A 24,648-nucleotide genomic window follows, 5' to 3' on the forward strand; every position below is an offset into this window, starting at 1 on the left:
GTGTATATAAAAATATTCACACGAATTTCCCTTACAATACCACACTACAATTCTACATCATCCCTTCGGACAGGGGGATTATCAAACTCACTTGCTGGATGCAAACCTGCTAAACTTGCGGCTTGTGATGCAGCAACGGCCATTGTATTCTGATGATGATGACCAGCAGCGGCCGCAGCTGCTGCCGCCATTGAGTAACGATCATTCGATGAACTTGGACTTGGTAACAATCCAAGTCCAGCGGCAGCAGCCGCATTAAATTGAGAACTAAATAGTGGATTCGATGCTGCTGCTGCAGCTGCCGCTGGATCTCTACCCCAATATGCTAAAAGAAAGTAATAGATTTTTTATTAGAAATCATCATGTATCGGGGAGAGTACAATAAGACTTGAAGAATTGATAACGGTTTTTTTTTTAGAGGGGTGTAATAGAATCATTTTTTACTGTGGGAGTAGGGGTCTATCTAAGTAGTTCAAAGTAGTTTTAAGTACTAAGCAGTAGATAAATATTTCCAAAGGAACGCAGCTTTTGAAATTGATTATTTTGAAAATTATTAATTGAAATAACTTAATTTAAAAAATAGTATTAAGTATATAATTGTGGCTTTTGATAAAGGTATCATTACAGTGACCATCCGTCCCGGTTTACCCAGGACTTTCCCGTATTTCTAAAGCTTGTCCCGGGGTTTTATTTAAGAAACACGGGACGTATAAGTGTCCCGTATTTGCACACTCTCTGATTTTTGTTTCAAAATTTTAAAAATTTTGTAAGACAAACGAGAAAAACAGTGGTTGGAAATTTAAAGTTTTTTTTTTTAGTTTTTGGGATAAAAGCACTTGTACGATGCTACTGAACCAAAACGAAAATTTTCCTAAGTTTCCAAAGTCAAAAAACTCTTTTGGAGCAAGAAAAATTACCTGGACAGTTAAATGTGAGTAACAAAACAGGTAAGAATTTCGTTGGTTAAGCTGCGTAAAGTGCAACGAAAAGCAAAATTTTCGTTTACCACTTTGTTGTGCTGACTTTATACGAAAATTTTCGGTTCGCCTCTAGGCTTAAGTTTTTAAAATGGAAGAGTATAGAACCCAGGTAAATTTCAAAACTTATAAGGACATGTTGAAAGTTTAATTAAAGATTGTATATTTTCAAAATCATTTAAAATAAAATTATAATGTTAAAAAACAGCTCTCACGGTTTTGATTGAAAACATTTTTTTTTTAGAAGTTATTAACATTATAAAACAGCTCGTAAACGACTTAAATTATTTCAACGAAAATGCTCCCATAAAATCGTTTAAATCTTGATATAAAAATAAAGAAAATTTATGAAAAGTCTTTCAAAAATTTAAATTTGTATATAGACTCCTGCTCAAAATTAACGGACACTTTTTTCTTCTTTAGTCTTACCCCTGTATCTCATTTAAAATGGCTTTGAAATTCTTTTGTGTATTTTTTTGTGTTTGCTTATTGTTTACCAAGTCGAAAAAATGCTAAACTGCAACAGTATTATCAACCAAAAAAAGAAGAACCTAGCAACTTAAGGACTTAAAACTGATATTTAAATAATTTTAGTTTTTTACAAAAAAAAAAGTAAAGCAAATTCTTTTCAATAATTTTTTGTCTCCTCTAGCGCAAAAGATAACCTGGACTGGTGTCGTCTGTTCATTTCACTAATTAGTAACTTTTGAAGGTTTTGTTGTAACACTTCTTTCACTGCAATTTTCAGTCGATCAAAACTGCTTGGAGGTGGATTTCGGTCGCGAATGCATCTTTTCAATATTTCTTGGACATATTCTTTTGAATTCAAATCCGGATGTCTGTGTGGCCAATCCAAAGGTGGCATTTTTAAATATTGAAGATATTCTCAAACCACTCTAGCATGCATTTACGTGCATCACACTAATCTGTGGACGAAATCCAAGCGTGATTGGAACCGGATGCTATTCGAGGACATCAGTCAACTATCTTTGGGTACTAAACGTAGGTCTAGGAGATTTTACTCCATAAAAGTTTATTACTCTTCTCCAAAAGGTTCGCGGGTTAACAGACAGACTTCAAGAAATCTCTCCAAATTGTCCCCACAAACATTTTATTCCATACCTTGAATTTAAGATCACTACTGTCTCATTTGAGAAAATAACCATGATACTGTGGCATAAATTAATATAAGACTTCACTGTAAAATTAATAGGATGTGCGTTAAATTTGAGCAGGAGTGTGTTTTTCTTTTTTTGAAAAATCAATATTTTCAAAATGATCCAACGAATTTTTTACCCGTCCCGGGTTTCGCTTCTAGAAATATGGTCACCGTAGGTATCATTCATAACTGTAAGTGTTGCCGTTGTTTTTTAATTTTCTAAAAAAATGCGTTAAATTTGAGCAGGAGTGTGTTTTTCTTTTTTTGAAAAATCAATATTTTCAAAATGATTTTTTACCCGTCCCGGGTTTCGCTTCTAGAAATATGGTCACCGTAGGTATCATTCATAACTGTAAGTGTTGCCGTTGTTTTTTAATTTTATAAAAAAATGACGAAATATACTAAAAAAAATAATTAAAAAACAACGGCAGCACTTACAAAAATAGTATTCAATATGTTTTCTTAAACTTTTTTTTCCCAAATTATTTCCAAAACTATTAATTAAAATGACTTGATTTAAAAACTAGTTTTAAGTATATAATTCTGGCTTTTGATAAAGGTAGCAAAGTGTTGTAAGCGTTGCCGTTGTTTTTTTATATTTCGTAATTTTTTAAAAAACCCCGCCTAAACGGAGGGAGATAGACCCCCCTTCCCATAGTAAAAAATGATTGTATTGAACCCCTCTATAAAAAACCGTTATCAATTCTTGGATCAAAAAACTAACCAAATAATGAGGCTGCGTCAAGAAGTGACTGATCGTGACCAGCACCGCCACCACCACTCGAAGAGCCCGACTTGCTACCGCCGCCGGACTTTCCATCTCCTCCATCATTATTTTTATCCATATTCTTCATTGTTGTTGTTATGATTTGTTTGATTTCTTTTTTTGTTCTCGCTATTTTGCCTTTTTTTGTGATAGCAAAACTATTTGAAAACTTCTAATAAAAAAAATATGTGCGTGTTTTTATCAGAAGTTAGGTTTTGGTTGTTTTCTTCGAATGTTTGTCTCCATATTGATTTGAGAGTATTCTATAGTTGGTTACATAGTGACAGGTTCTGTTATATTTTGTTGATAAGAATCTGCAATGTCATTTAAATTATCTGGAAAAAAAAAGAAAAAAAGAGATAAGAGGTTAGGATTTAAAAAAATCACTTTTACATCGCTTAAGTTTATTAAAAAGATTAAATATGCAATACAAAAATTAAATAATTATATTTTTCCCCCCATCGACCACCCTCTTTTCGACGCATAGGTACCATAAACGTGATGATAAAAAACTGCGGTAAACTCTGTGAATTTCCATACACACATTAGATAAAATGAGATGACAATAGTGTATTAAATCAATTAACCCTCATTAAAAAAAAAAAAAAAGAGAGAGAACTTTGTGACACAAAGAAAATAGGAGAATCTTTGGCGCCTATTTGATTTGATTGTGTGTGTGTAAATTTTTCTCTTACAATCCAATTCACCAACACTTTCAAACAAAATACTCTTTCATTGGAAAGCAAAGAGTACTTTCCAGAAAGTGAGAGTAAAATCTCTTTGCGCAATATTGTACTCTCTTTTACTATCAATTTTTTTTTCGATTTTACGATTTCCCCATTCTTTAGTTACACATTTTTCATTCATACTTTTTTGCTTACTTGCAGCAGCACACTAATACATAGCAAAAAGGTGGGTATTTGAATTTGATTATGTAAAAAGGAGAAATATAGTAACAGATAAGAGATGAAAAGAGAGGGAAAGAGATAGAAAAGAGACAATGAATGATTTTTTTTTTGTTTGTTTCTGTGCAAATTTGTATATTTTTTTGTGTTGTTGTTGTTGTTATTATTAGCGTGGGTGGTTTTACACTTGTAAAATTATAATTTTATTACGAGAGTTGGGGGTTAGACGGAGTCAATTAAAAATCATCAACAAGTTTTTTTTTTAAATAGTTTTTTTTTTCATACCACCTACATACTTTAAAAATATGTTTTATAGGCCTGAGAGGATTTTTATTACTTTAATTACATCCACAAACTGAGGTGTTGGAAATTTACTTTATCGGTTATACCTACACGAATTACTTTTGTAAACACAATTATTATTCTGATGAAGAATAATAAAATTAATTGTTCTGATAAATATGTAGGTAAACCAAACAAATTAAATCTTAAATTCTTATGAAAACCATGAAACCACTGCATGCATTGCACGTGTTTTTGTGTTTTGTTTAAGAGAATCATGACATTTTCATGGGAATAGATTCATCAATTTTAATTAATCTGATTTTATTAAAGCATGTTATGCCGAACTTCGTCATAAAATATTTATAAACAGCTCGTATCTATAAACTAAAACTGAAAATCTTAATTATTTCTGCAAACTATTTCTATCGACATATAGTCGGTCTCATAAGAAAACCTCGTAACTCCACCTTTTTTCGAAAAGGACTTTTGAATGCCATTTTTTAGAAAATATGTAAGCGGAGCTACCCAGAAATTTGAAGTCATTCCGAAAACTCTAAATAGACTTAAATTCAAATTTTGTAAAGCCTTTACTCCCCAACTAGGAACTCTGTTGTTTCTCTACTCTTTTGTCTCTCCTGTAAAATTTTGATTTTGGGAGTTACGAGGTTTCCTTATGAGGCCGACGATATCTCGAAAATGTCTCAACCTATTTTGTTTGAAATTTATTTTATGATAACAATTCGGAAATTTAAAGAAATGACCAACGAAAAGATGTTCATCATAGTTTAAATCTATTGGTGTTGTTCACTTTTTTGTTAAGAAGTTTAAAATAAATGTTGTTTTTTTTTATTTTTGTTTAATAATGATCGTCGGGTGCATTACACTTAAATTTAATTTGATGATATGATGCTTTGTTTTTTTTTTAAATTATATCTCATATAGGACACATTAAGCTAAATTGGTTTAGCGCCTTCCCCATAATTTTTACATTGGTTTCTTAGATCAATCAATTTTTATTTATCGAGTAAAAATTACACGAAAGTGTAAAGTTTTAAGCATCCCATGATACAGATTTAGTTCTCCGAGTTAAGAAAAATTAAATTTTATGCTGATGCATTATTTCAGTTCTTCATAAACGGTTGAATCAATAGTAAAATACTAGGCGGCATAAAAATTATATACCTACATATAAGATATAACCTTTAAATATTGTCCGATCTTCTTGAAATTTGGATTACTTTATAAAATTTAACTCTTCATTTTTTGCCTTATAAAATTTGAGTGCATTCCAGAGGAATAAAAAAAGTTAGCACTTCACATTCTTGTTTAGCGGCTGATGTAAAAATCTCTGCACTTAACAGTACATCCAAAATTCACTGATGAGCATCCCTAGAATCACGAGTAGAACAATTCTACAATTCTTGCGAGTTCCATATGATACAAAAATATTCTAATATAGATGGAATATATCAAAAATAAATTGACCTGAGAGTGGATGGTTCAGAGAAGTCTTTCGAGTTTCTTGAACTAAAGCCAAACATTGAACTCGCTTTAGTAAAAATACTGTTTTTTTTTTTTTTTCATAAAGAAATTCCGTCAATATTTCAGGAGAAAATGATCGGTACGGAGCTTCGTGAGAAGGGTTTAAGTCAAAAAATTTTAAAATTGTGTGGTACAAAGGGCGTAAGTTGACTTAACTCCTTTGTATTTGCACTAATTTTTAACTAAAAAAAATTGATCCTAAGGCGTTAAGTCAAGAGGAAGACATGAGCAAAACCAACATGATTTTATATTTGGATCATATAAAATTTCGAGGTTAAAATACGCATTGAGTGCTAAAACAACACTTATCTCTTCTGCCAATTTTGAAATTGATTGTTAAAACACCTTAAGTAATTCATATTAATTTGTTTTTTTTACATTCCACGCTAGAAAAACGAAGTAAGTAAACTACTGTTGTTTCTTACAGTTTTTCGATGATTTAGTGTCAGTCAGTTGTTCGCAGTCATTCGAGTGGAATTGAATCTTTCAAAATGTTGTTGTTAATAAATTAAATTAGTATCAAAATGAAAAAACTATATCTTTAGGAAAAAATTTTACTATGAATTTTTCACTGCATTTGGATTAAAAATGTAAGATATTGCAATATTAGTATTGGTAATGCATCTTACAATGTGTGAAGGACATATTGAATTTAATTTTTATTTCGAATATAAAATATGATGCTCTATTATTTTCTTTGAGCCATTAACTTCGACATTTTGTTCTAGAGTTTTCAAGCTATTAATACAAGCAAAGAATTGAAAATGCAAACTATAAAAAAAAAAATTCGTAAATCTTGTCTTAAAAGGCTTCTACACTTAAGAGCAAAAAAACAGAATCAAACAAAATTATTTATTTTAAAAACAAAAATTGCAATGGATAAAATAATGTTTCTTCAAGTTTCATGGCCTCATTTAAAAGCTTGAAATTTTTACTTTTAATTGTTGGTGAAAACTTATAAATGCATACGATAGTATCATAGCTATCTGTCAATAAATTGCACTTCATTTTTTTCTAAATGTTAAATTTTCTTGATACTCTCTGCTTCAATTTCAGTCTTTTTTCCTTACGTTACTATTGACGTTATCTGTCAATAAAATGCACTTAAAATTTTTAAAATGTTTAATTTTCCAGATACTCTCTGTTTCAGTTTCAGTCTTTTTTTCTTTACATGCTTCATTTATGTTGATTGGATCTTTATAAAGTGAACGAGTTTTTAAGTTCCTAGCACTGATTTAAAGCTTTTGTTTCAAGCTTTTTAATGGTGCAATTAACATTCATGTATGTCAATTACATCCTGACCTATTATCGTTTAAACAGAACGAAAAGTTTGATTCCATTTTTTTGCTCCTAAGTGTAGTTTGGGTTCTATTGGTTTGATATTCAAGATCAAGGTCTTCAAACTCATTTATAATCACAAACCATGATATTTTGCACTTCAAAAAAACATTACAATTTTGACAACATTGAGGCAATCAATAAAAAGTGTAAAATGCAAAAATACATTTTATCCGTTTTTGAAGTACCTAGGTACGTCACAAGAATAAAACTTTTGCACAATGTTAATAAGACTTAATTACGTCAAAAAATAATAAATTCATTGATGACTCGCGGAACGTCCACGATCCATACAAATTTTCCCTTCATTTAGTTTTATGTTCTTGTATTGTATATATTTATAAAATTGCTGAATTAATAATGCATTTTTATTCATTTCATTTTTTTTCTAATATTTTGGATGTAATATAATTGTCAAAACAACATATCTTCAAGTAATTAAGTTATTTTGACTCCCAATAAAACGTTGGGTGTTAAAACAACATATACAGTAATTTTTGTAAAAATCTCCTTTGATAAAGATATTTTTTGAAAAATTTTAGCTAGTTACAACTCTCAGCACTAACCCTAAACCAATTTTAAAGCTTTAATTGTCAAAAGTACGGAGTTTTTTGTCTCTCCTGAAAAAAAAAATAAAAATGTTACTTATGTTGTTTTAACAATCACCAATTCAAGTGTTTTTTAAGGACCCATTCATTTTAGCGCTAGCTCACTCAGTGCTCGAAATTATTAGATATAATTTAATCAAGTTAACTGAAGTAATCTACTGAAGGATCTTACATTGAGAAAAAAAAAAGCAAAAAAAATATGAGTTGATCAAAACTTAACTTATTAACTTTCGTCAGTCAACTCAGGTTTTAATTTAATCTCATCAACTGAAACTTTTGATGGGCATACATCCGCTTTTTATACATTTATTAAAAAAAAAAGAATAACTTTACCTGTTGAATCAATAGGCAGAAAAGATTTATCAGCTAGGTATTCCTGTACTTAACTGTATCTTAACGTTACTACCTAATAATTACATTGATATCTTCTTTTTATTGAACAAGAAAGCGATCCAAAAAGTTTAAATTCTATCGCTTTCGACCTTGGCCTAAAAAACCGATCACATTCCATGCACCTTAACTGAGAATAACTACTGATCCGGTTGTGTTGTTCACGACTTTGACCTCAGCAAACTTTCACACGTCATTTAACTAATTCTATCATAAAAAATCAACAATTGATTTGAACAACTTTTTAATTCCGTCTTCATTAGAATAATACAGGATCTCTATCACAATTATTATAAATAAAAAAAAACACCTACATGTCACCATACCCTTAAGTTATTTATAGTTAACATTTACTGTATTTCCCATTATAAATACAAATATTTTCAAAGACAAATAACAAAGAGTATAAAACAAACAAAAAAACAACTAATTATTAAAACAACGCGCTTTTTCATTTTATTTCATTTATTTATTATTATTATTACTCACTCAGTTAATCTACTATTTAATAAAAAAAAAAATGTGTAAACTCATGGAAAACCCCCATAGAAGGTCATTCGAAATCGAAAACAACAACAACAACAAAAATACCCAAGAACAACAATAACGACGATATGAAAAAAAAAAACAGCAAAAAAACGAGAAAAAAAACACCAAACAACCCAAGTGTCATCCAACTTACCCTACTCTCCAGAGAACGAAGAAGAATAAAAAGAATGGGGTAACAAATAAAAAATCAATTTATGTTTGACATTTTCTTTTATGCTAGTTCATTTTTATTTTTTGTTTATTTTTATTTTTGAGAATTTCTTTTTTCGTTCGTTTATTTCATCATATTCTCATCTCTTTGATACAAAACGACATCCAACTAAAGAGAATGAGTGCAACTTAAGAGAAACAAATCGTTGTATCGAACACCATCATACCAACACCACTACACACACTACAAAAACACAACGGCAAAAACCACGCATTGACAATTTGATTCACTTTGTTGTTTTTTTTTTTCTTTGCCAGTCCGTCGACACCGACGAGCGACGATGTCGTTTTTGTTTGGAAGAAAAGAAACAAAAGAAAAACAAAACTGACACTTTACAAACATATACAAGATTCTCCACAGAGCGCACAGAAGTTAGCCGTGTGTTGGTGTTTTTACTCACGCCGCTCTCTTTTTTTTCCCACAATACAACGAATTCAAACACACTCTCAAAACACACACGCACGCATACTACCACCAATTCTCAATCATTTAAATTTTTTTTCTTTATTCGATTTTTTTTTCTCATAGAATTTTTTAACTGTAACACTTTTTTATTATTTTCTCTGCTTTTTTCTCAAATAAAGATTTTTAAGTTTGTTTTTGTTTTCGTGTTTTTATTTTGTTGTAAATGAATAATTTTTTAACAAATTTTCTTCTCTGAGAATTTGCATATATACAATGGTGGACACACATTCACACATAAACGCTTATAAGAATTTTTTTCATGATGGTGTGGCTCGAACCGAACGAATATCAAAGTGATGATGAGAAAAAAACTTTTAATTCATTATTTTATGCATTTTACACACATTTTAGGGGTAAAAAAGTGCATTGCCATGAGGCGGCATCACTTAGTGAACAATTTATTTATGTTTTCCGGCTGAATTTGTTAATATTTATTGATAATTTAACTGTTTTTCACAGCGCGATATTGGATGGTAGACCGTCTTTCAAGATGGCGACGAAACGAACTTGCTGCTGGCTGTCTACGAGGATAGGAATGGCCATGCCAAGGCAGGGTATAGAGTATATCGTTGGAATTGGTGTCGGGTCGGGGGGTCGAAGAGTGTGTAGCGGAGGGAAAAAACACACAGCAGAGCAAGCACACAGAGTACGACAACGACGATGACGACGACGAGTACAGCAAACAGCAGCGCGAGAGAGGTGGTATCGGTATGGTGTCGTGTGGTGGTGTGGTAGTGGGGATTTGTAGTTTTCGTTTTCGCACAGAATTGTTTTATTTTTTCTTATTCTCTTTATTTTTTTTTTTTTTGTTTCTGACGGTTTCTCGTTATTTTTATGTTTTTTTTTTTTTTATTATTTTTGTTGTTTGTCTTTTCTGTTGGATGTCGTGTCGAGTCGAGTCGATTTCTTGGTTATTTTATGTGTGTTTAGGGTGACCAGAGATTATTAATTATGTATGTTTGTTGATTTATGCAGACAGGTAGAAATTATAATAATTAGGTAAATTCGAATTTTATATCAACCGGATATCTTTTTCGGTTCCGAAAATTCTGATGAACAGAAAGTTCAAGAGTTTGGAATAAGCGTAAATGGTAATTGAAAAAAAAAAAAAAAAAAAATAAATCAAGGTTAAAGCTGCATTTGGTTTGATGATGGGACTAAATTCATAATTCATTTTTTGTTAATTTTTTAATGATTTGTTTAGTCATATTTTTAAAAGGGCATAATGAAAATGTGTGCCATTGGTGGAACGCCATAAAATATTTCCGGAACGCCATCAATTAAGTAATTCAATTGCCATTTGAGCGACATTCAACCATTTTTCCAGTAAAATTTTTCTTGAGATTTTGTAAAACTGTAAAAATCTCTTCTTCTCAGAAGAATATAACTCACGTTCTGAAGAACGGATTGAATTTACATGAAAAACCAGACGAAGTAAAATTAACTGAACAGTTTTTGTTCGGTAGGTACCTAATTAGGTTTTCACAAATTAAAGAATTATTATCGGAAATGCTAGGTCTACTATGGACCCTAATACGACATCCTTTGATAAACTTAACATGTCTAAATTTTACTGGTAGGAAATTTGAAGAAATTGAAATGTAGCTGAACGAATTTCAATCTTGTCCGATATCGACTCAAAAATTAGTCGAAACAAGGAAAGAGTTAGAATCAATCGAACTAGAGAGGGTAGAGGGCAATACGACAAACAATTCCAATTCCAAATTAATGGAAACATGAGAGATCTTGGCAATATTTTCACCTACTTACGCCTGTGAGTCAATATAATTTGTCCAAATGAATAACATTAAACAGATTGTCAGATGATTCCAACTTTATCTTTCAGTTCAGCCTGCATTTTGCTTAGAGTGACGAAACGTAGCCCTAAAATAAACTAACTACTCGAGTTCACAACAAGAGAAGTCACACTACGATATGAAGGGTTCAGGGGAAAAACAGCACAAGTCCATTCCAGCTCATTTCGTGAAAAACGCATGTTAAAATTTTGTTCTCCATACAACTTAGTACAAAAAGCACACAATTTGTTTATTTTTTTCAGAAAGGCTTAAAATTGTTTTATAAAAGTAAGGATGCCATCAGATAGTTCTCAGTAAATACTACAAGACCTCATCATTAGTTTATTTTTGACAAAAAGTGGACATGTGCCGTTTTTCCTTTGAACCCTTCATATAATATATGAAGGGTATATATCGTCGGTGAAACCAGAAAAGTGTGTAACTCCATTTTAGCAAACTTTATAGGAGAGCAAAAAAACAAAATCGTTTTGAAGGCATTTGTATGAGTTTTCATTTTCTAATTTGGTAATAGAATAAAAACTATAAACTTTAAGGGGATTCTGAGTTTAAGGAACGGTAGATATTAGGTTTGTCTAACAGATGGCATTCAAATCTAATTTTCAGAAAATTTGGAGTTACACACTTTTCTGGTTTCACCGACGATATGTATTTCTTTCACTTTTTATTGTTTGTTTCTTTGTTTTATTTTGTTAAGGTAGGTAAATCTAAAAATTGAAAAGTGAAAAATTTCAAATTCATTTTTTTCAAACTCAGTTTTTCCGAACGGAAAATTTGAAACAATGATGCAGAATTTTATTTTTTGGTTCCAAAAACAATTTTTGTAGTTTTTTTTAATTTTTTTAAACAAATAGCGCTATAAAGAAATAATAATTTTGTAAATCTCCCACTTTTTGCAAAAAGTGGCCATTTAGTTATACCTTTAATCTGAAATGTTGTTTTTTTTATTAAAACGAACTACCTACAATAATAATCTGTTATGTTCAAATAGAAAATAATAAGTGTGTTTACAAATAAAATGCTGCGTAGTTTAAAATTAATTATTTTTGCTTCTAGTGGTCACAAAAAAAAACTAGATCAAAATTGTATGGCACGCCGAAGGCACCTCAAATAAATATTTTTTTAAATGGCGCGATGCTATAAAAAGGTTCACCATCCCTGATCTAGGTAAAGTGTATGATAAGTTGCATTGGTATGCCAAATTTTATAATTGACAGACATAATTAAAGTGAGGTCAAAGATCTCTTCCTGGTTGAAAAAAAATTTTTTTTAAGTCGTTAATTTTGTTAAGAACAAGTGAAACAAGTACTGCTACCAAAATGACTCTGGGGGAATCGACTACGCTATAGTTGATAGTTGGATAATCCAAATCGACAGTTAGTTTAAAAAAATTTTGATTACTAAATATCGACTATAATAGCGTTAACCGATTCCACCCCAGGAAATATTTCACACTGTTCTCATAACGCTTTTTGGCAGTTTCGCGTTGACCCAGCAGTTACATTTATGTGAACCATTAAGGGTTACCGTTGTCAATTTTCGGTGTGCAGGACAAAATATCATAATTTTATCTAAATAATTCATGATTGTTAACCATTTTTTTAAACTGAATTGTAAATTAATAGAACCATAAAAATTGGCAACATTGTTCTGATCATTTTGTTTATATTTTACTTCTATTAAAGCCAACAACCAAACCGTTAATCAATTTAACCACAAGTTGAATCTTTTTTTTTTGGGATAAAGAAAAATTGCTGAAAAATTGCTGATGGTAAAAGCTCTGTAAGTGGCAAGATTTTGTCCGCTTGAAAACCAAAACGTTTACTTAACTTTTATTCTTGATGGAAACTGAGGATGATTTCTTTCAAATATTTTATGAAAGATTCGAATTTCTTGAATCTATCACCCCTATTCTTCCCCACAGTCACAACTTATGACAGTCACAAAAATTCGCAAAGATGTGATCTCCTATGGAGCAGATCACAATTCACAACAACTAAACGAAGAATTGTGACTCTCACAAGTTGTGACTGTGTGGGGGCGAATCAGGGTATATCTTTTTTTTTTTTGAAAAATATCAGTAGTTTATAGAAATTAAATCTTTTGTATTCGGTTGACCTTTTAGAGTAGCATAGCATATACATAAATAATAAATACATACATTTTTGTAAAAGACTAGGGTTTTGGCTTTACAAAAAGGTATATCACGTTGTTGTAGGTGTAACAGTTGATTTTAAATAATTTTTTTCCAAATTAAGTCAATTTTTTTTAAATTACCCCTCCCCGCTTAACGAAGGGGAATATACCCTTAAGTGCTTAGTGCTGCGGATGGGCAACTGCGGATACGTTTTTTTGGGAAATCGAATTTGGCTGCAGATAGCGATTCCAAAAAAACACGCCTTATGTAAACACAAAAATAAAATTCACGATTGTAAATATTTATAAATGTTTTAAACACCATTAATTCTTTTGTTTTGGAACTAAAAAAATATTTAGCCAATTCAAAAATGTATTCACACAGCTAAATTTAGCCAAAGATAAATTTTTTATTCAACAGACATACAAATGTCAAAATTTATCCTCGGCTAAATCACTGGTCGGCAACGAAAATAGAGCTTGAACCAAATTATAATTTTCTAAAGGATTTTTGTGTGCTGAGTCCGAATCCAGGTCAAAATTTCACTGACACGTCACGTTTTTTGAAATACTTGAATATTAACAGGCCAAACCGCGTTTTTTGGGTGCATTTGAATTACGTCGAATTACATCACCTTTATATTTTATCTTGCAAAACGCACACTAAAGTCAATTAAAATCACCTAACAAAGTTCTTGCTCCCGACTTTTTTTTTTGTTTTTTGCCCACCAGTGATATTTAAACCAGTTCACACACGGCCTAACAGGGCTACCTTCGTAGGTTTTCAAAAAGAGGCAAAAAAAGAGGCCCCAATAAAAAAATGTGAAAATAGAATAAGTTAAGTACGACAGTCACACGAAATACCTCATTTGTGCCTTTTCCGAACCACAAGACAAACCTTTTAACACAATTTGTTCATACAATTTAAAAATAAAATGAATTTTATAAGACATTGCCTGTACATATTTTCTTCAAAAAAGAACCCAAAATTTATCAAAAATAAGCTTATAAAAATCAAATCAGCGCTAAACAACAGTAACGTATACTTTTTTACAATTGAGTCGTTATAATTGAAAGTGGTATAGGTCACCTTTTCCTTGATTTTCAAAAATATGTCAATTTTTTTATATCAAACGTACATAATTTTAAAAAAGAGGAACCAAAATATCAAAAAGAGGGATTTTTTGACAATTTTTAAAAAGTGGAGGGAAAGTGGATTGGGTGAAAAAAAGAGGAAAAACGCCTCTTTAGAGATCAAATCAGCGCTAAACAACAGTAACGTATACTTTTTTTACAATTGAGTCGTTATAATTGAAAGTGGTATAGGTCACCTTTTCCTTGGTTTTTAAAAAAAATGTCAATTTTTTTAATCAAACGTACATAATTTTAAAAAAGAGGAACCAAAATATCAAAAAGAGGGATTTTTTGACAATTTTTAAAAAGTGGAGGGAAAGTGGATTGGGTGAAAAAAAGAGGAAAAACGCCTCTTTAGAGGCCTAAAGGTAGCCCTGGGCCTAAGAAGATTCAAAATGAATTTAAGAGAAAGAAACAAGTTCTTTTTTATAAGAAAAAGATTACCTTACATGAAAATATAACTTCGAAAACAGCAAAAAAGCGTGTTTTTGTGGTTCTCTGGGGGAATATCTAAATATAATAAATATAAATATATACCCACTTATAGTTTACCCTGGGTCGCATCCCGACGACCCCATCCAGCAAACCCACGGGCAGTTCACTAGTGTAAAGTCAACACATAAGAAAGTTATGATCACCTTAACATCGATAACTGCTTTTACGATATTGAAATACTATTTTATGTTTTTTGTATAACGTTGAAAAATAAGAAAACCGGCATAGATCATAAACATGTGTTTCTGACATAATTGTATTGAACGACAACAATGAAAACCAGATATTGAGAGTATTGGAATATTTAAATCGTCAATTATTTTCTGAAATAACAGGTCAAACTCTATTTTTCTACTTTGAATTGTATTGTTTACTTCATTGGATCCACTATTATGTACATAGTAATAAAGGTTGGATATTTCTCAACATGATCTGCCGGGAAAGACATCAAGAAAAGATGGAACTCTCCTAGTCTACGTTGTAATTTTCTTTCTTCTCTACATCATGAACGATGTTTAAAATACAATAATCCTATGATATTGCAAGTCATCACTTCCATCTACTATTACTGATTCAAGGTCATCGTTCATCTAAAAACTTATTTCGCCTAATAGAAACGTGCTGGTTTGCCACCGTCGAATGATAACACAACTACACAAAAAAAAAATAAAAGTTCTGACCTGGGGTTGCGACTGGGTTTTTCATATAGTTTTTGAGTCGCTGAAACCGAATCCTAAGTCCGTTTTGCCCCATCACGTCGCGTCAGGTTTTCGAGATAACCTCCAAAAATGTCACGAAAAAAAAAATTTGATAAAAATTTGTGTTCTTGTTATGAATTGTAAATTGTATTACATTATGTAACAATATGTTGCAATAAGTTTATTACTTGAAGGTTTTCGTTTACCGTAAATAAAAGTGAATCGAAATGCATCAAGTGCAATGTAACCATTTTGATCTAATTACACAGCCACACAAAAAAAATAAAAGTTCTGACCTGGGGTTGTGACTAGGTTTTTCATATAATTTTTGGGTCGCTTAAACTGAATCCGAAGTCCGTTTTGCCCCATCACGTCAGGTTTTGAAGATAACCTCAAAAAATGTCACGAACAAAAATTTGTTTTCTTTGATGAGGATGTGCGAATATGTTAATCATATAGTTTTTGGATTGCTGAATCCAGATTCAAAGTCAATTTCGCCTTATCACCTCAGGTTCCTGAGATATCTTAAAAAAATGTCAAAACCAAAAGAAACAAAAGTTCTTATCTGGGGTTGCGACTAGGCTTTTCATTTAGTTTTTGGGTCGCTGAAACCCAATCCGAAATTTATTTTGCCGTATCACGTCAGGTTTTTGAAATATCCTCAAAAAAGTCAAAACTCAAAAAAAAAGTTCCTATCTGACATTTTTTGAGGATATCTCTAAAACCTGGCATGATACGCAAAATAGACTTCGGATTCGGTTTCATGAATGAATACCCCTATTATTACATCTTATCTAAAAAATATTGGTTCTATTCGGCAAAAACTATCACTTTCAAAAACATATTTCACCTTAAGATAGGTATTCACAAACCAGGATGAAAGTCAAAGATATTATGTAGGTATAGAGGGGTGGTTTTCAGAACCATACCATAAGTCGTAAAACAAAACAAAAATAAAAACCAAAATTAAAAATTTTTGAAAATCAGGTGAATACTACTTCCGAGGTCCTGATGCATAAACGTCCGTATCATTCCTACAAATAGTATCATTGATTGTAATGTTACACATTCCTTACACAATACACATACTGCTTGTTTCCTAACGGTACAAAATAACTATGGTCACCCTGGTTAAATATTATACATCGTTGTTCAAAATGGTATGGTATAGTATTGTTGTTGTTGTTGTTAATTTCAGTTTGTGAGAATGCATGAAGGTGGTGGTTTTTAAATGGAATCTTGTTAAGTTATTTCTTTTTTTTTTGTGTTCATCCACTTTTGTTTCTCTTCTGTTTTTTTTTTCATTTGTATTTGCTTCAATTTATTGTTGTTTTTATCATCGCGCATTATATTTATTTTAATTGCTGTCTATAAGAGGAGAGAGGGAGTTTGTCATTGTCACCTTACCACACACAGTTCAATGAAACGACAGAAAAAAAAAATAAAACAAAAAAAAAAAACAAATGATGATGAATATCATTAAAAGATTTAAACTTTGAACGTTTATACTTCTTTACAAATAAAATTTAATATCAAATATAACACTTTTCTGTGTGTGAATGCGTCCATTTAATATTTTAGAGATACAAATGTCACTTTGACATAATTAAATAACAATATCTCAAAAACCACAATATGGATTACAATGAAAAACCCCAAAATTTATTATGAATTATTAATTTGGATATAAAACTTTGAATGTGTTGACTTTTTTGAATGAATTTACCTACTTTTAGAAGTGGCGTTTGTTTTATGGTAGGTATCTACTAGATCCACCATGAGCTGGCAAAAAAAATTGGAAAATCGAAACACAGCAGCAGAGACACTTTTGCTGGTTTCTACTTCTGCATGGTGGATAAGATAAAAAAAAAAAAAGAAATAAAAACAAGCCAGTAAAAATCTCGAGAGAAACACTATAATGTGAATACACTGTACCTTCTTCACTGGCATCTGGCATACTGTATGGGGGAAGAATGGGATGTCATTTATGATTGCACAGGGAAGGTAAAGGACACACAAAAGTCAGCAGCTCTGAACACAGAACTGAACTGAATTGAAAGAAGAATCTCCTTGGGAAAGAGGAAATCAAAATTGTGTATCTATCTTTTTTTTTTTGCGGAGCAATAGCAGTGTCAGTCATCAGCCTCAGCAGCTTCAGCAGAACTCAAAAACCGATCCACATCATCCTATATAAGAATATCTACCGAAATACCAAGCACCCGACGGTATTTCAATTGTTGCGGCGGTGTGTGGGGATTTGGGGGTAGATAAATGTATGTTTGAAAAAACACATATACATATGCAGGAAGAAGATAGTTGAGTTGAGTATATTCACATTTAGAGTTGGAATTATTCAGTGGAGAACACAGAACACCATCAGAGTCAGAAACAAGATGAAAAGCCCTTTGGGAAAGTAAAGGTTCTCGTTTCTATACTATACACGAAAAAGACGATGTGGAAGAGAAACATTTCAATGTGTATCTAGTAGTGCACAATATTTGTGTCGTCCATGCTGCTCCTCCGCACACATGCCACACGGTGATTGAATACGTTACCAATACATAGACACTGTCAAAACCCACCTAGTTATCAAAGTAATAATTGAGAAGTTTAGGTAAGTTTGATAAGAGTTTTTTTTTTTTTTTCCTGGGAATCCGGTTAACCTAACAAAGTGACTTACATGTCTGATTCCGGTTACTATTAATAAACAGCGAAAGAAATACAATTTTGATGTGAATTATAACCCACATTTAAACAAAGGATTGAGCATCTAACTAATCCTTCAGTTGTATCGAGAGTTAACTTATCACTTAAAAAAAAAAAAACTAATCGATAAAACAATGTATCTGGGAGCTGAAATTGGTCTTTTTCTTTATAGGTTTTATAATAATTGTAGGTACTTTTCAACTTATATGCTTTGTAACTTTAACACCAGTTTATCTGTCTTTTAGTAATTCTGCCATATTTAATGTAAAATGTAAGGAAATACTATTAAAGTAAGAGAAACACATTTTCATTGAATAAAAATGTGAGCTTTAAGATATATAAAGAATATTAGAAAAACCATAGGTTAACAATGAGTTTTTATTATATCTGGTGCCAAACCTTCTTGAAGTCGATGAATAGCGGGGAAAGTTAAGTTTTTTTTTTTGGGAATTAAAAAAAAAAACGTAGGTATAAGGTATCTAAAAAAAACTTGACATATTCGTATTATTATGCCAAATTCAGAACAAAAACCTCAAGAAAACTATATCACAACAAAAACATTAAAACAAAGTCTAGTTCTCCTAAAAAAAAATGCAAGCACAAAAAGTACTGAAATGTAAAAGTGCACCAAGTTCTAAGGCTTGGCTTTAAATTTGTATCATTGATTGTCAAGCAAATAATCAAAATTTAATTGATACAAGCCTTAGAACTCGGTGCACTTTTATATTTCAGTACTTTTTATGCTTGCATTTCTTTTAGAAGAAGCTGAAATTTTGTGAGGAGGTTTTTACCAGCTTAATAAATAAAGCGAGTTTGAAGTTGGATAGGGGTCGAAAATGGCCTGAGTTTTTTCCTGTAAATAAGGGTGTAGTGCCAAAGTTACTAGAGAACTTGGCTGGGCACTACCGTACCCCTTGATTTTAGTTTATGTCCAATTTTTCGTTAGCTAGTTTTTAATTCTTTTTTTTTTTTTTTCTATTTCCAGACATTTTTAAAGAAGACTGTTTTTCCCGCCTTAACAGAAGTAAACAGATCCGCCTTTGTATAATTGTTGTTTTTTTTTTAACTAATAGGGTAGAGTTGCCTAATTCCGGCCCTCTCCAGTAGCCGGCCACCTTTCAGAAAAATCCTTATAACTATTGATTTCGTAGGATTTATTCCAAATTTTTACTCTTATTCTGTTCTTTTAAATGTCTCTCCTAAAATTACAGTATTCTTATTATTCTTGTTATTCAGTTTTCTTAGAAAAAAATAAGTTTTTGTGAAGTGATCCAATCGGGTATGGTTTTTTTAAATTTTACTGCCGAAAGCTACTATCGTAATTAGTGTTTTGTGGAAACAATTTCAGAGCTAATGCTTTTAAATATATATTATTCTTCAAATAAAATAGGTTTTAAATAGGAAAAAGATTTGAATTTTGGTAATTTTAAGGGGGGCCGGAGATAGAACAAAAAAAAAGCTTTGAAATTCAAGAGTTTCCTGTATTCGGCCCCCTTTTATTGATAAAAGTTTAAAAAATGGGGAAAAATAAATACATTTTTAAATCATTTGATGTTATAACTTATTAACAATCAAAATTGTTTCTAAATTCTTAAAACACAAAAATTTAAATAAAAAACATTCAATTTATTTAAGCTTGACCTTATAAAGTCAGTGGCCGGAAATGGGACACTAGATGGCCGAAAATAGGAAACAAAGGCCGGATTTAGGAGAATCGGACTTTTTTATACAAAAACTTAAATAAAATATTTTTGGGAACTATTATTAACTATTTTTTTTAAACATACTGAAAAATTATTATAAAAAGTACATTTTATTTCAAGAATTATTCGAAAATGTTGATATTTGACGTTACTGTGCTTTATTTTATGAGACAGAATCCTTAAGGCGCCGGCTACAAGCAACTCTACCCTATACCTAATCAATCTTGCTTGTTTGCATAACATCCTTTTGAGTATACTATGATAATTTCTTTAAGGAATGGCAACCCTGGGCAATTTTTGACATCTGTCAACCGAATTCGTATTCAACCACACCAATAACCCCGAAATACCACTGAAAGTAGCGTGAGGCACATTGTAGAGCTGAACGGTACTGTTATAAAATGCAAGACTTGGTCGCATAAACTTGCTTTTATAGAATCAGTTGCCTTTTTGGAAGTCGATAAAAACAAAATATTAATAAAAAAAAATGTTTTTTTTTTCAAAAATTTGTATGAAAATGAAATTTTTCATTGAAATCGATTCAATTGGGGACGAGTTTGTCGGAAGAAGAAAGCGGTTTTATGACAGGTAGGTTCGTTTTAAAAAGGTTTGAAAAATATTTTTTTTTACAATCTTATTAGCGAAAAAATCGTTAGAGCCGTTTTTGAGAAAAGCAAGCATTTTTTTATTTTATTTATATGGCTGGTACCGTAAATTTAAATCCTAAGAATAAAAGTTAAATTTCGCCTCAAGTGAATTTCCCAACTCATAATTACTAAGTTTGAAGAAAACCGACACAGAAAAGCGGGAAGCACTTTTTTCGCATCCTCTATCATCGTTATACCATTTCTGATTGTAACCTCGATTTCAATTTTTATAAAGAATCCCAAACTTGGTCTAGAGTAATGCACGTAACAAAATGCTGGTCCAGATAGTCATCGGCAAAATACGGTTGTCTTAAAAACTTTATACTCATGCGAACTTTGAAATAACTTCCAACTCTTGAAAATCGAACTTATAAAAAAAGATGAGTTTCCAGACTTGTGTGACTCGATTCTACGACAAATTTGCTTCTACCGATTAAATGATTGAAAATTGTCCCTATCTACTCTATAATAATTGTTTCCTAAGAAAACCCTAGGCAATCTTTTGAAATCATTTAACTCATAAAATTCAAACAAATTTTTGGAAAAAAATTGTTTTTTTTTTTACAAAAATCTTAATTTTGATTTCCTAAAAAAGAGTGCTTTAGTAAGGAAATATTAATAGTTGTTGTCTAACAAAAATCTGTAAAAAAAAAAACTGCAAACTATTTAATACAGCAACTTTATGTCAACCAAGCGACTATCTAGTGAAAAGTAAACGAAAACATTTCCAATACCTACATTTTTTTTTTGTTTATCCACTAACTGTTAAAAACCTGATCTAATTTACAAAGCAAATATTTATTTTTAAAGCATAATGGCACAAGAGTGAGAGAAAGAATGAGTAATTCACATATACATAATTGAATGCTTATTTTTTTTTTTCTGTGAAATTCATGATTTTTTTTTTGTTTTTTCAATAAATTTAAATGAATACAAAAGTGTATGTTTCTACTTCCTCTGGCACATAAATAAACTATAACTGTACAACAAATATATTCCATTATTACTCATTTATATTATATGAAAAGGTATATGATAGGTAGGTAGGTGAGGTACAAGAGGCCTCCATACAAAAGAACCTATTTACATTATTTATAACACGAGTGCGACCATACAGATAATATCATGAGCCCCATGGGGGTCAACAACCTATACGATTACCTCCTCGAGTAAGAAGCTTCATACAACGACCATACACATGGAATGAAGTAGGAATACAAAAAAAAAAATAAAAATAAAAAAACCAAGCAATTGTAGAAAATGTATTAGCTAGATTTATATAGAAGACGACGCGAAGTAGAGTGTGAAATCATGTGATTGCCTCACTAAATTTATGATTGCGAAAGGTCGGTTGGACAAGCAACTTCACTTCACTGAATATTGTGTTACTGCTTCTGAAAATTTTACACAAGAAGAAGCATTAAAAAACTTTGGATTGGCAACAAAAAAAAATCAGTTTCTAATAAAATAATATTTAATCTCTTTCCTTTAAATACTATTTTATTAATATTTCCGTTCTCAAAAATTAATACTGAAAATGATTTAAATAATTTTATTTTAAGATGTTAATTTTTTCCGAATTATGGAATTAAAAGATAAATTTGTGTAAGTCTATTTAGTGTACTTATGAGTACACTTCATAAGTGGCCAATATTGAAGAACAAAGTGAAATTTTTTCAGGTCTTTTGTATTTTGTTTATTTTTGCAAATTTTTGTTGTTGATTATATATGTCAAAAATAAAGAAAAGCCATCAGTTACAAACGTTTGAGTTGATCAATATTTTTTAATTATTATTTTTACATTCAAATTTTCAAGGTTTAAATTTTTACGGTCACTGTGGCGTATACGTAACAATGTTTTTTTCACAATTTATTTATATGAAGAAAACATTTTTTCTTGAACTATGATGCAACCAATAGATCTTGTTATAAGTATTAATATTGTATAATGGCCAATCGAAATTGAATACAAGTGCTGGTCCTTGTTAAAGGCTTTTATGGAAATATTAATGAATGAAAAATTTTAATTTAATGAATTGTTTTAAATTAATTTTATAATAAGTTTTATAACTTCCCTTACTTTGGTTGAAATATAATCAAATACTTAATGTTTGCGTAACTCCAATATTTGTAAATATTAAATATTATACATATGTATTAGGGTGGGTCAAAAAAAATCTAAATTCTTTTTTTTATTTTGTGGAACAATCTATTTCCTACAAGAATATGTCTTGCGCGTTTGATTATTATAATTTTTCAATTTGTTACAAAATTAAGAACAAAAAACGAATTTTTAAAGATTTTCTCGATTTTTGGACCTCAAATATCTATTAAACGGTTAGATAAACGAAAAAAGTGATTAAGGCCTTATTTGTAGAGCGTTCAATTTCCAATATGTAAAGAAATCTACAAAAAAGTCGATTTATAAAAAAATGATTTTTTTTAGTAGAAGCTTGATGTAAAAATGGGAAATTGCAAAGCGAAGGACCTTCTCATTAATATAAATAGCTCATATTTTGTTTGTATATTCCAGAGGTGTCTAGCAATCGATTTTTCGGAGCACGAAATAAAAAAAAAAAAGAATTTAAATTTTTTTGATCCACCCTAATATGTATATATAATTTGTATTTTGTTTGATTTATTGAATTTTCTCTGCTAAAATAAGTGTAAAGACCAAAAAAATTGTTTGACTGTGATCCAAACTTGTATCTTTCTAAATGCTTGCAAGAACTTTGTTTATAAAGTTACAGCTTTTTAGTTTAAAAAAGAAAAATACCGGTTAAAAATCAATCACGGTCGTTGAAATACTTCTACGGGAGATAACTGAACAGTTCAACATTCACCTTTTAAGGGTGCCGGGTCATAGAGACATTCCGGTCATCTGTAAGATAGAGGAACTTGGCAAAAAGGTAACAACCACCCATCTACGACTAGAATGTATTAAGAATAAGTTTACCTTTGACCTCGAATAACTTCTGACTGAGTTAGTTAAATGAAAAACCACGGATATCTATTTTGTAGAGCGTTCAATTTTCTACAAAAGTCTTAAGTCCGCATGGCAGTGGTGTTTATCTTTCATTAGTTATAAGAATCAGAAATAAAAAAAAATTGTCTGTGTTATTTTTATGTGAAATCAAAAAGTGCGATGCGGAATTAATTTTAAGGGCTCAAATTTTCAGGGACCTACATTCTTTTGGGTCTAAACGAAACTTTTCAGCCTGGTTACGATAAAATCAAACAATTTTTTTTTTTTTTTGTAAATGCCCTAAGGCATATTTATGCTACTGTTTAATAGACCAAACGACTTGGTGTGTTCTCAAATGACTTCAGCAGGAACTATATGAATAAAGAAGAAGAGAAAACCTTCCGTGATCTCTCCAATAAAAGAGAACTCCGTCTGGGAGAGGTCTAAGTAGCCCGACAGCCACTTTAACATAACCTATCCTAATGGGCTAATTTTGATTGCAGTTAAAAATTTAAAAAGTGCACTTCCGAAACTAAAAATTTAAATATAAAAACTAAAACCATGCGAAATAAGTACAAAAAACTTTCAATTTTATTTTAAGGCCGCCAAAAATTGGCCACAAAGTAAGCGACCTGGAAGAGTCCAAGTCAAGTCTCTACACCAAATTTTTATCAAATTCATCTGTTTTATATGTAAATTTATTTTTATGATTTTCTTATTTTAACTTTTCCTGAAAAATCATGTTTTTTTAGTTGTAATACTATCTTTCTAAACGTGCTATATATATATACTTTCAACGACCAGAGTGTTTTTAGCCGCTATAAAAGCTGTTGGAATTGATGCTTAATGAGACACCTGACCATCAGATGAGAACACCTTTTAAAAACTAAAAAATTAATAAATTTTTTTTAAGTTCCTTCGCATTATCCTTGTTATTCTAAATCAATGATGTCAAGATTGTAATAAATTTCATAAAAGCATTCTTTCTCGTATAATAAACTGATTGTGGAGCTTTGACAGAAATGTTTAAAATGATTAGAAATATTCAACAAGATAACGTTACGAAAAAAATCTAACGAATTAAAATGGATTCTTGACTTTATATTCAGTGCAACATTTATTGAACTGCTCTAAAAAGTCTAATCCATCGACAAG

The 24,648-nt window shown here is 30.7% G+C and overlaps 1 protein-coding gene across 13 annotated transcripts in view; it reads right to left on the minus strand.

Annotated features, from left to right (window-relative positions):
• The window catches only part of LOC129907413 (bromodomain adjacent to zinc finger domain protein 2B), a 92,145-nt gene that overhangs the window by 25,275 nt on the left and 42,222 nt on the right, over positions 1-24,648 (minus strand). For 6 of the 13 annotated variants that reach the window (XM_055983609.1, XM_055983614.1, XM_055983610.1 and 3 more), the window contains exons 1-3: positions 8,653-8,838; positions 2,861-3,237; positions 92-325 (exon numbers count right to left, since the gene is read on the minus strand). In XM_055983609.1, the coding sequence (XP_055839584.1) occupies positions 92-325; positions 2,861-2,990 (364 nt within the window). In that variant the 5' untranslated portion in view covers positions 2,991-3,237; positions 8,653-8,838. Of the gene's footprint in view, positions 1-91; positions 326-2,860; positions 3,238-3,295; positions 3,327-8,652; positions 9,098-9,421; positions 10,002-24,648 lie in introns of those variants that run through there. The other 7 variants (XM_055983604.1, XM_055983607.1, XM_055983601.1 and 4 more) reach the window with 6 other exon arrangements.

The sequence above is a fragment of the Episyrphus balteatus genome, chromosome 1 (genome assembly GCF_945859705.1).
Source record: "Episyrphus balteatus chromosome 1, idEpiBalt1.1, whole genome shotgun sequence".
Classification (NCBI taxonomy): Eukaryota; Metazoa; Arthropoda; class Insecta; order Diptera; family Syrphidae; genus Episyrphus; species Episyrphus balteatus.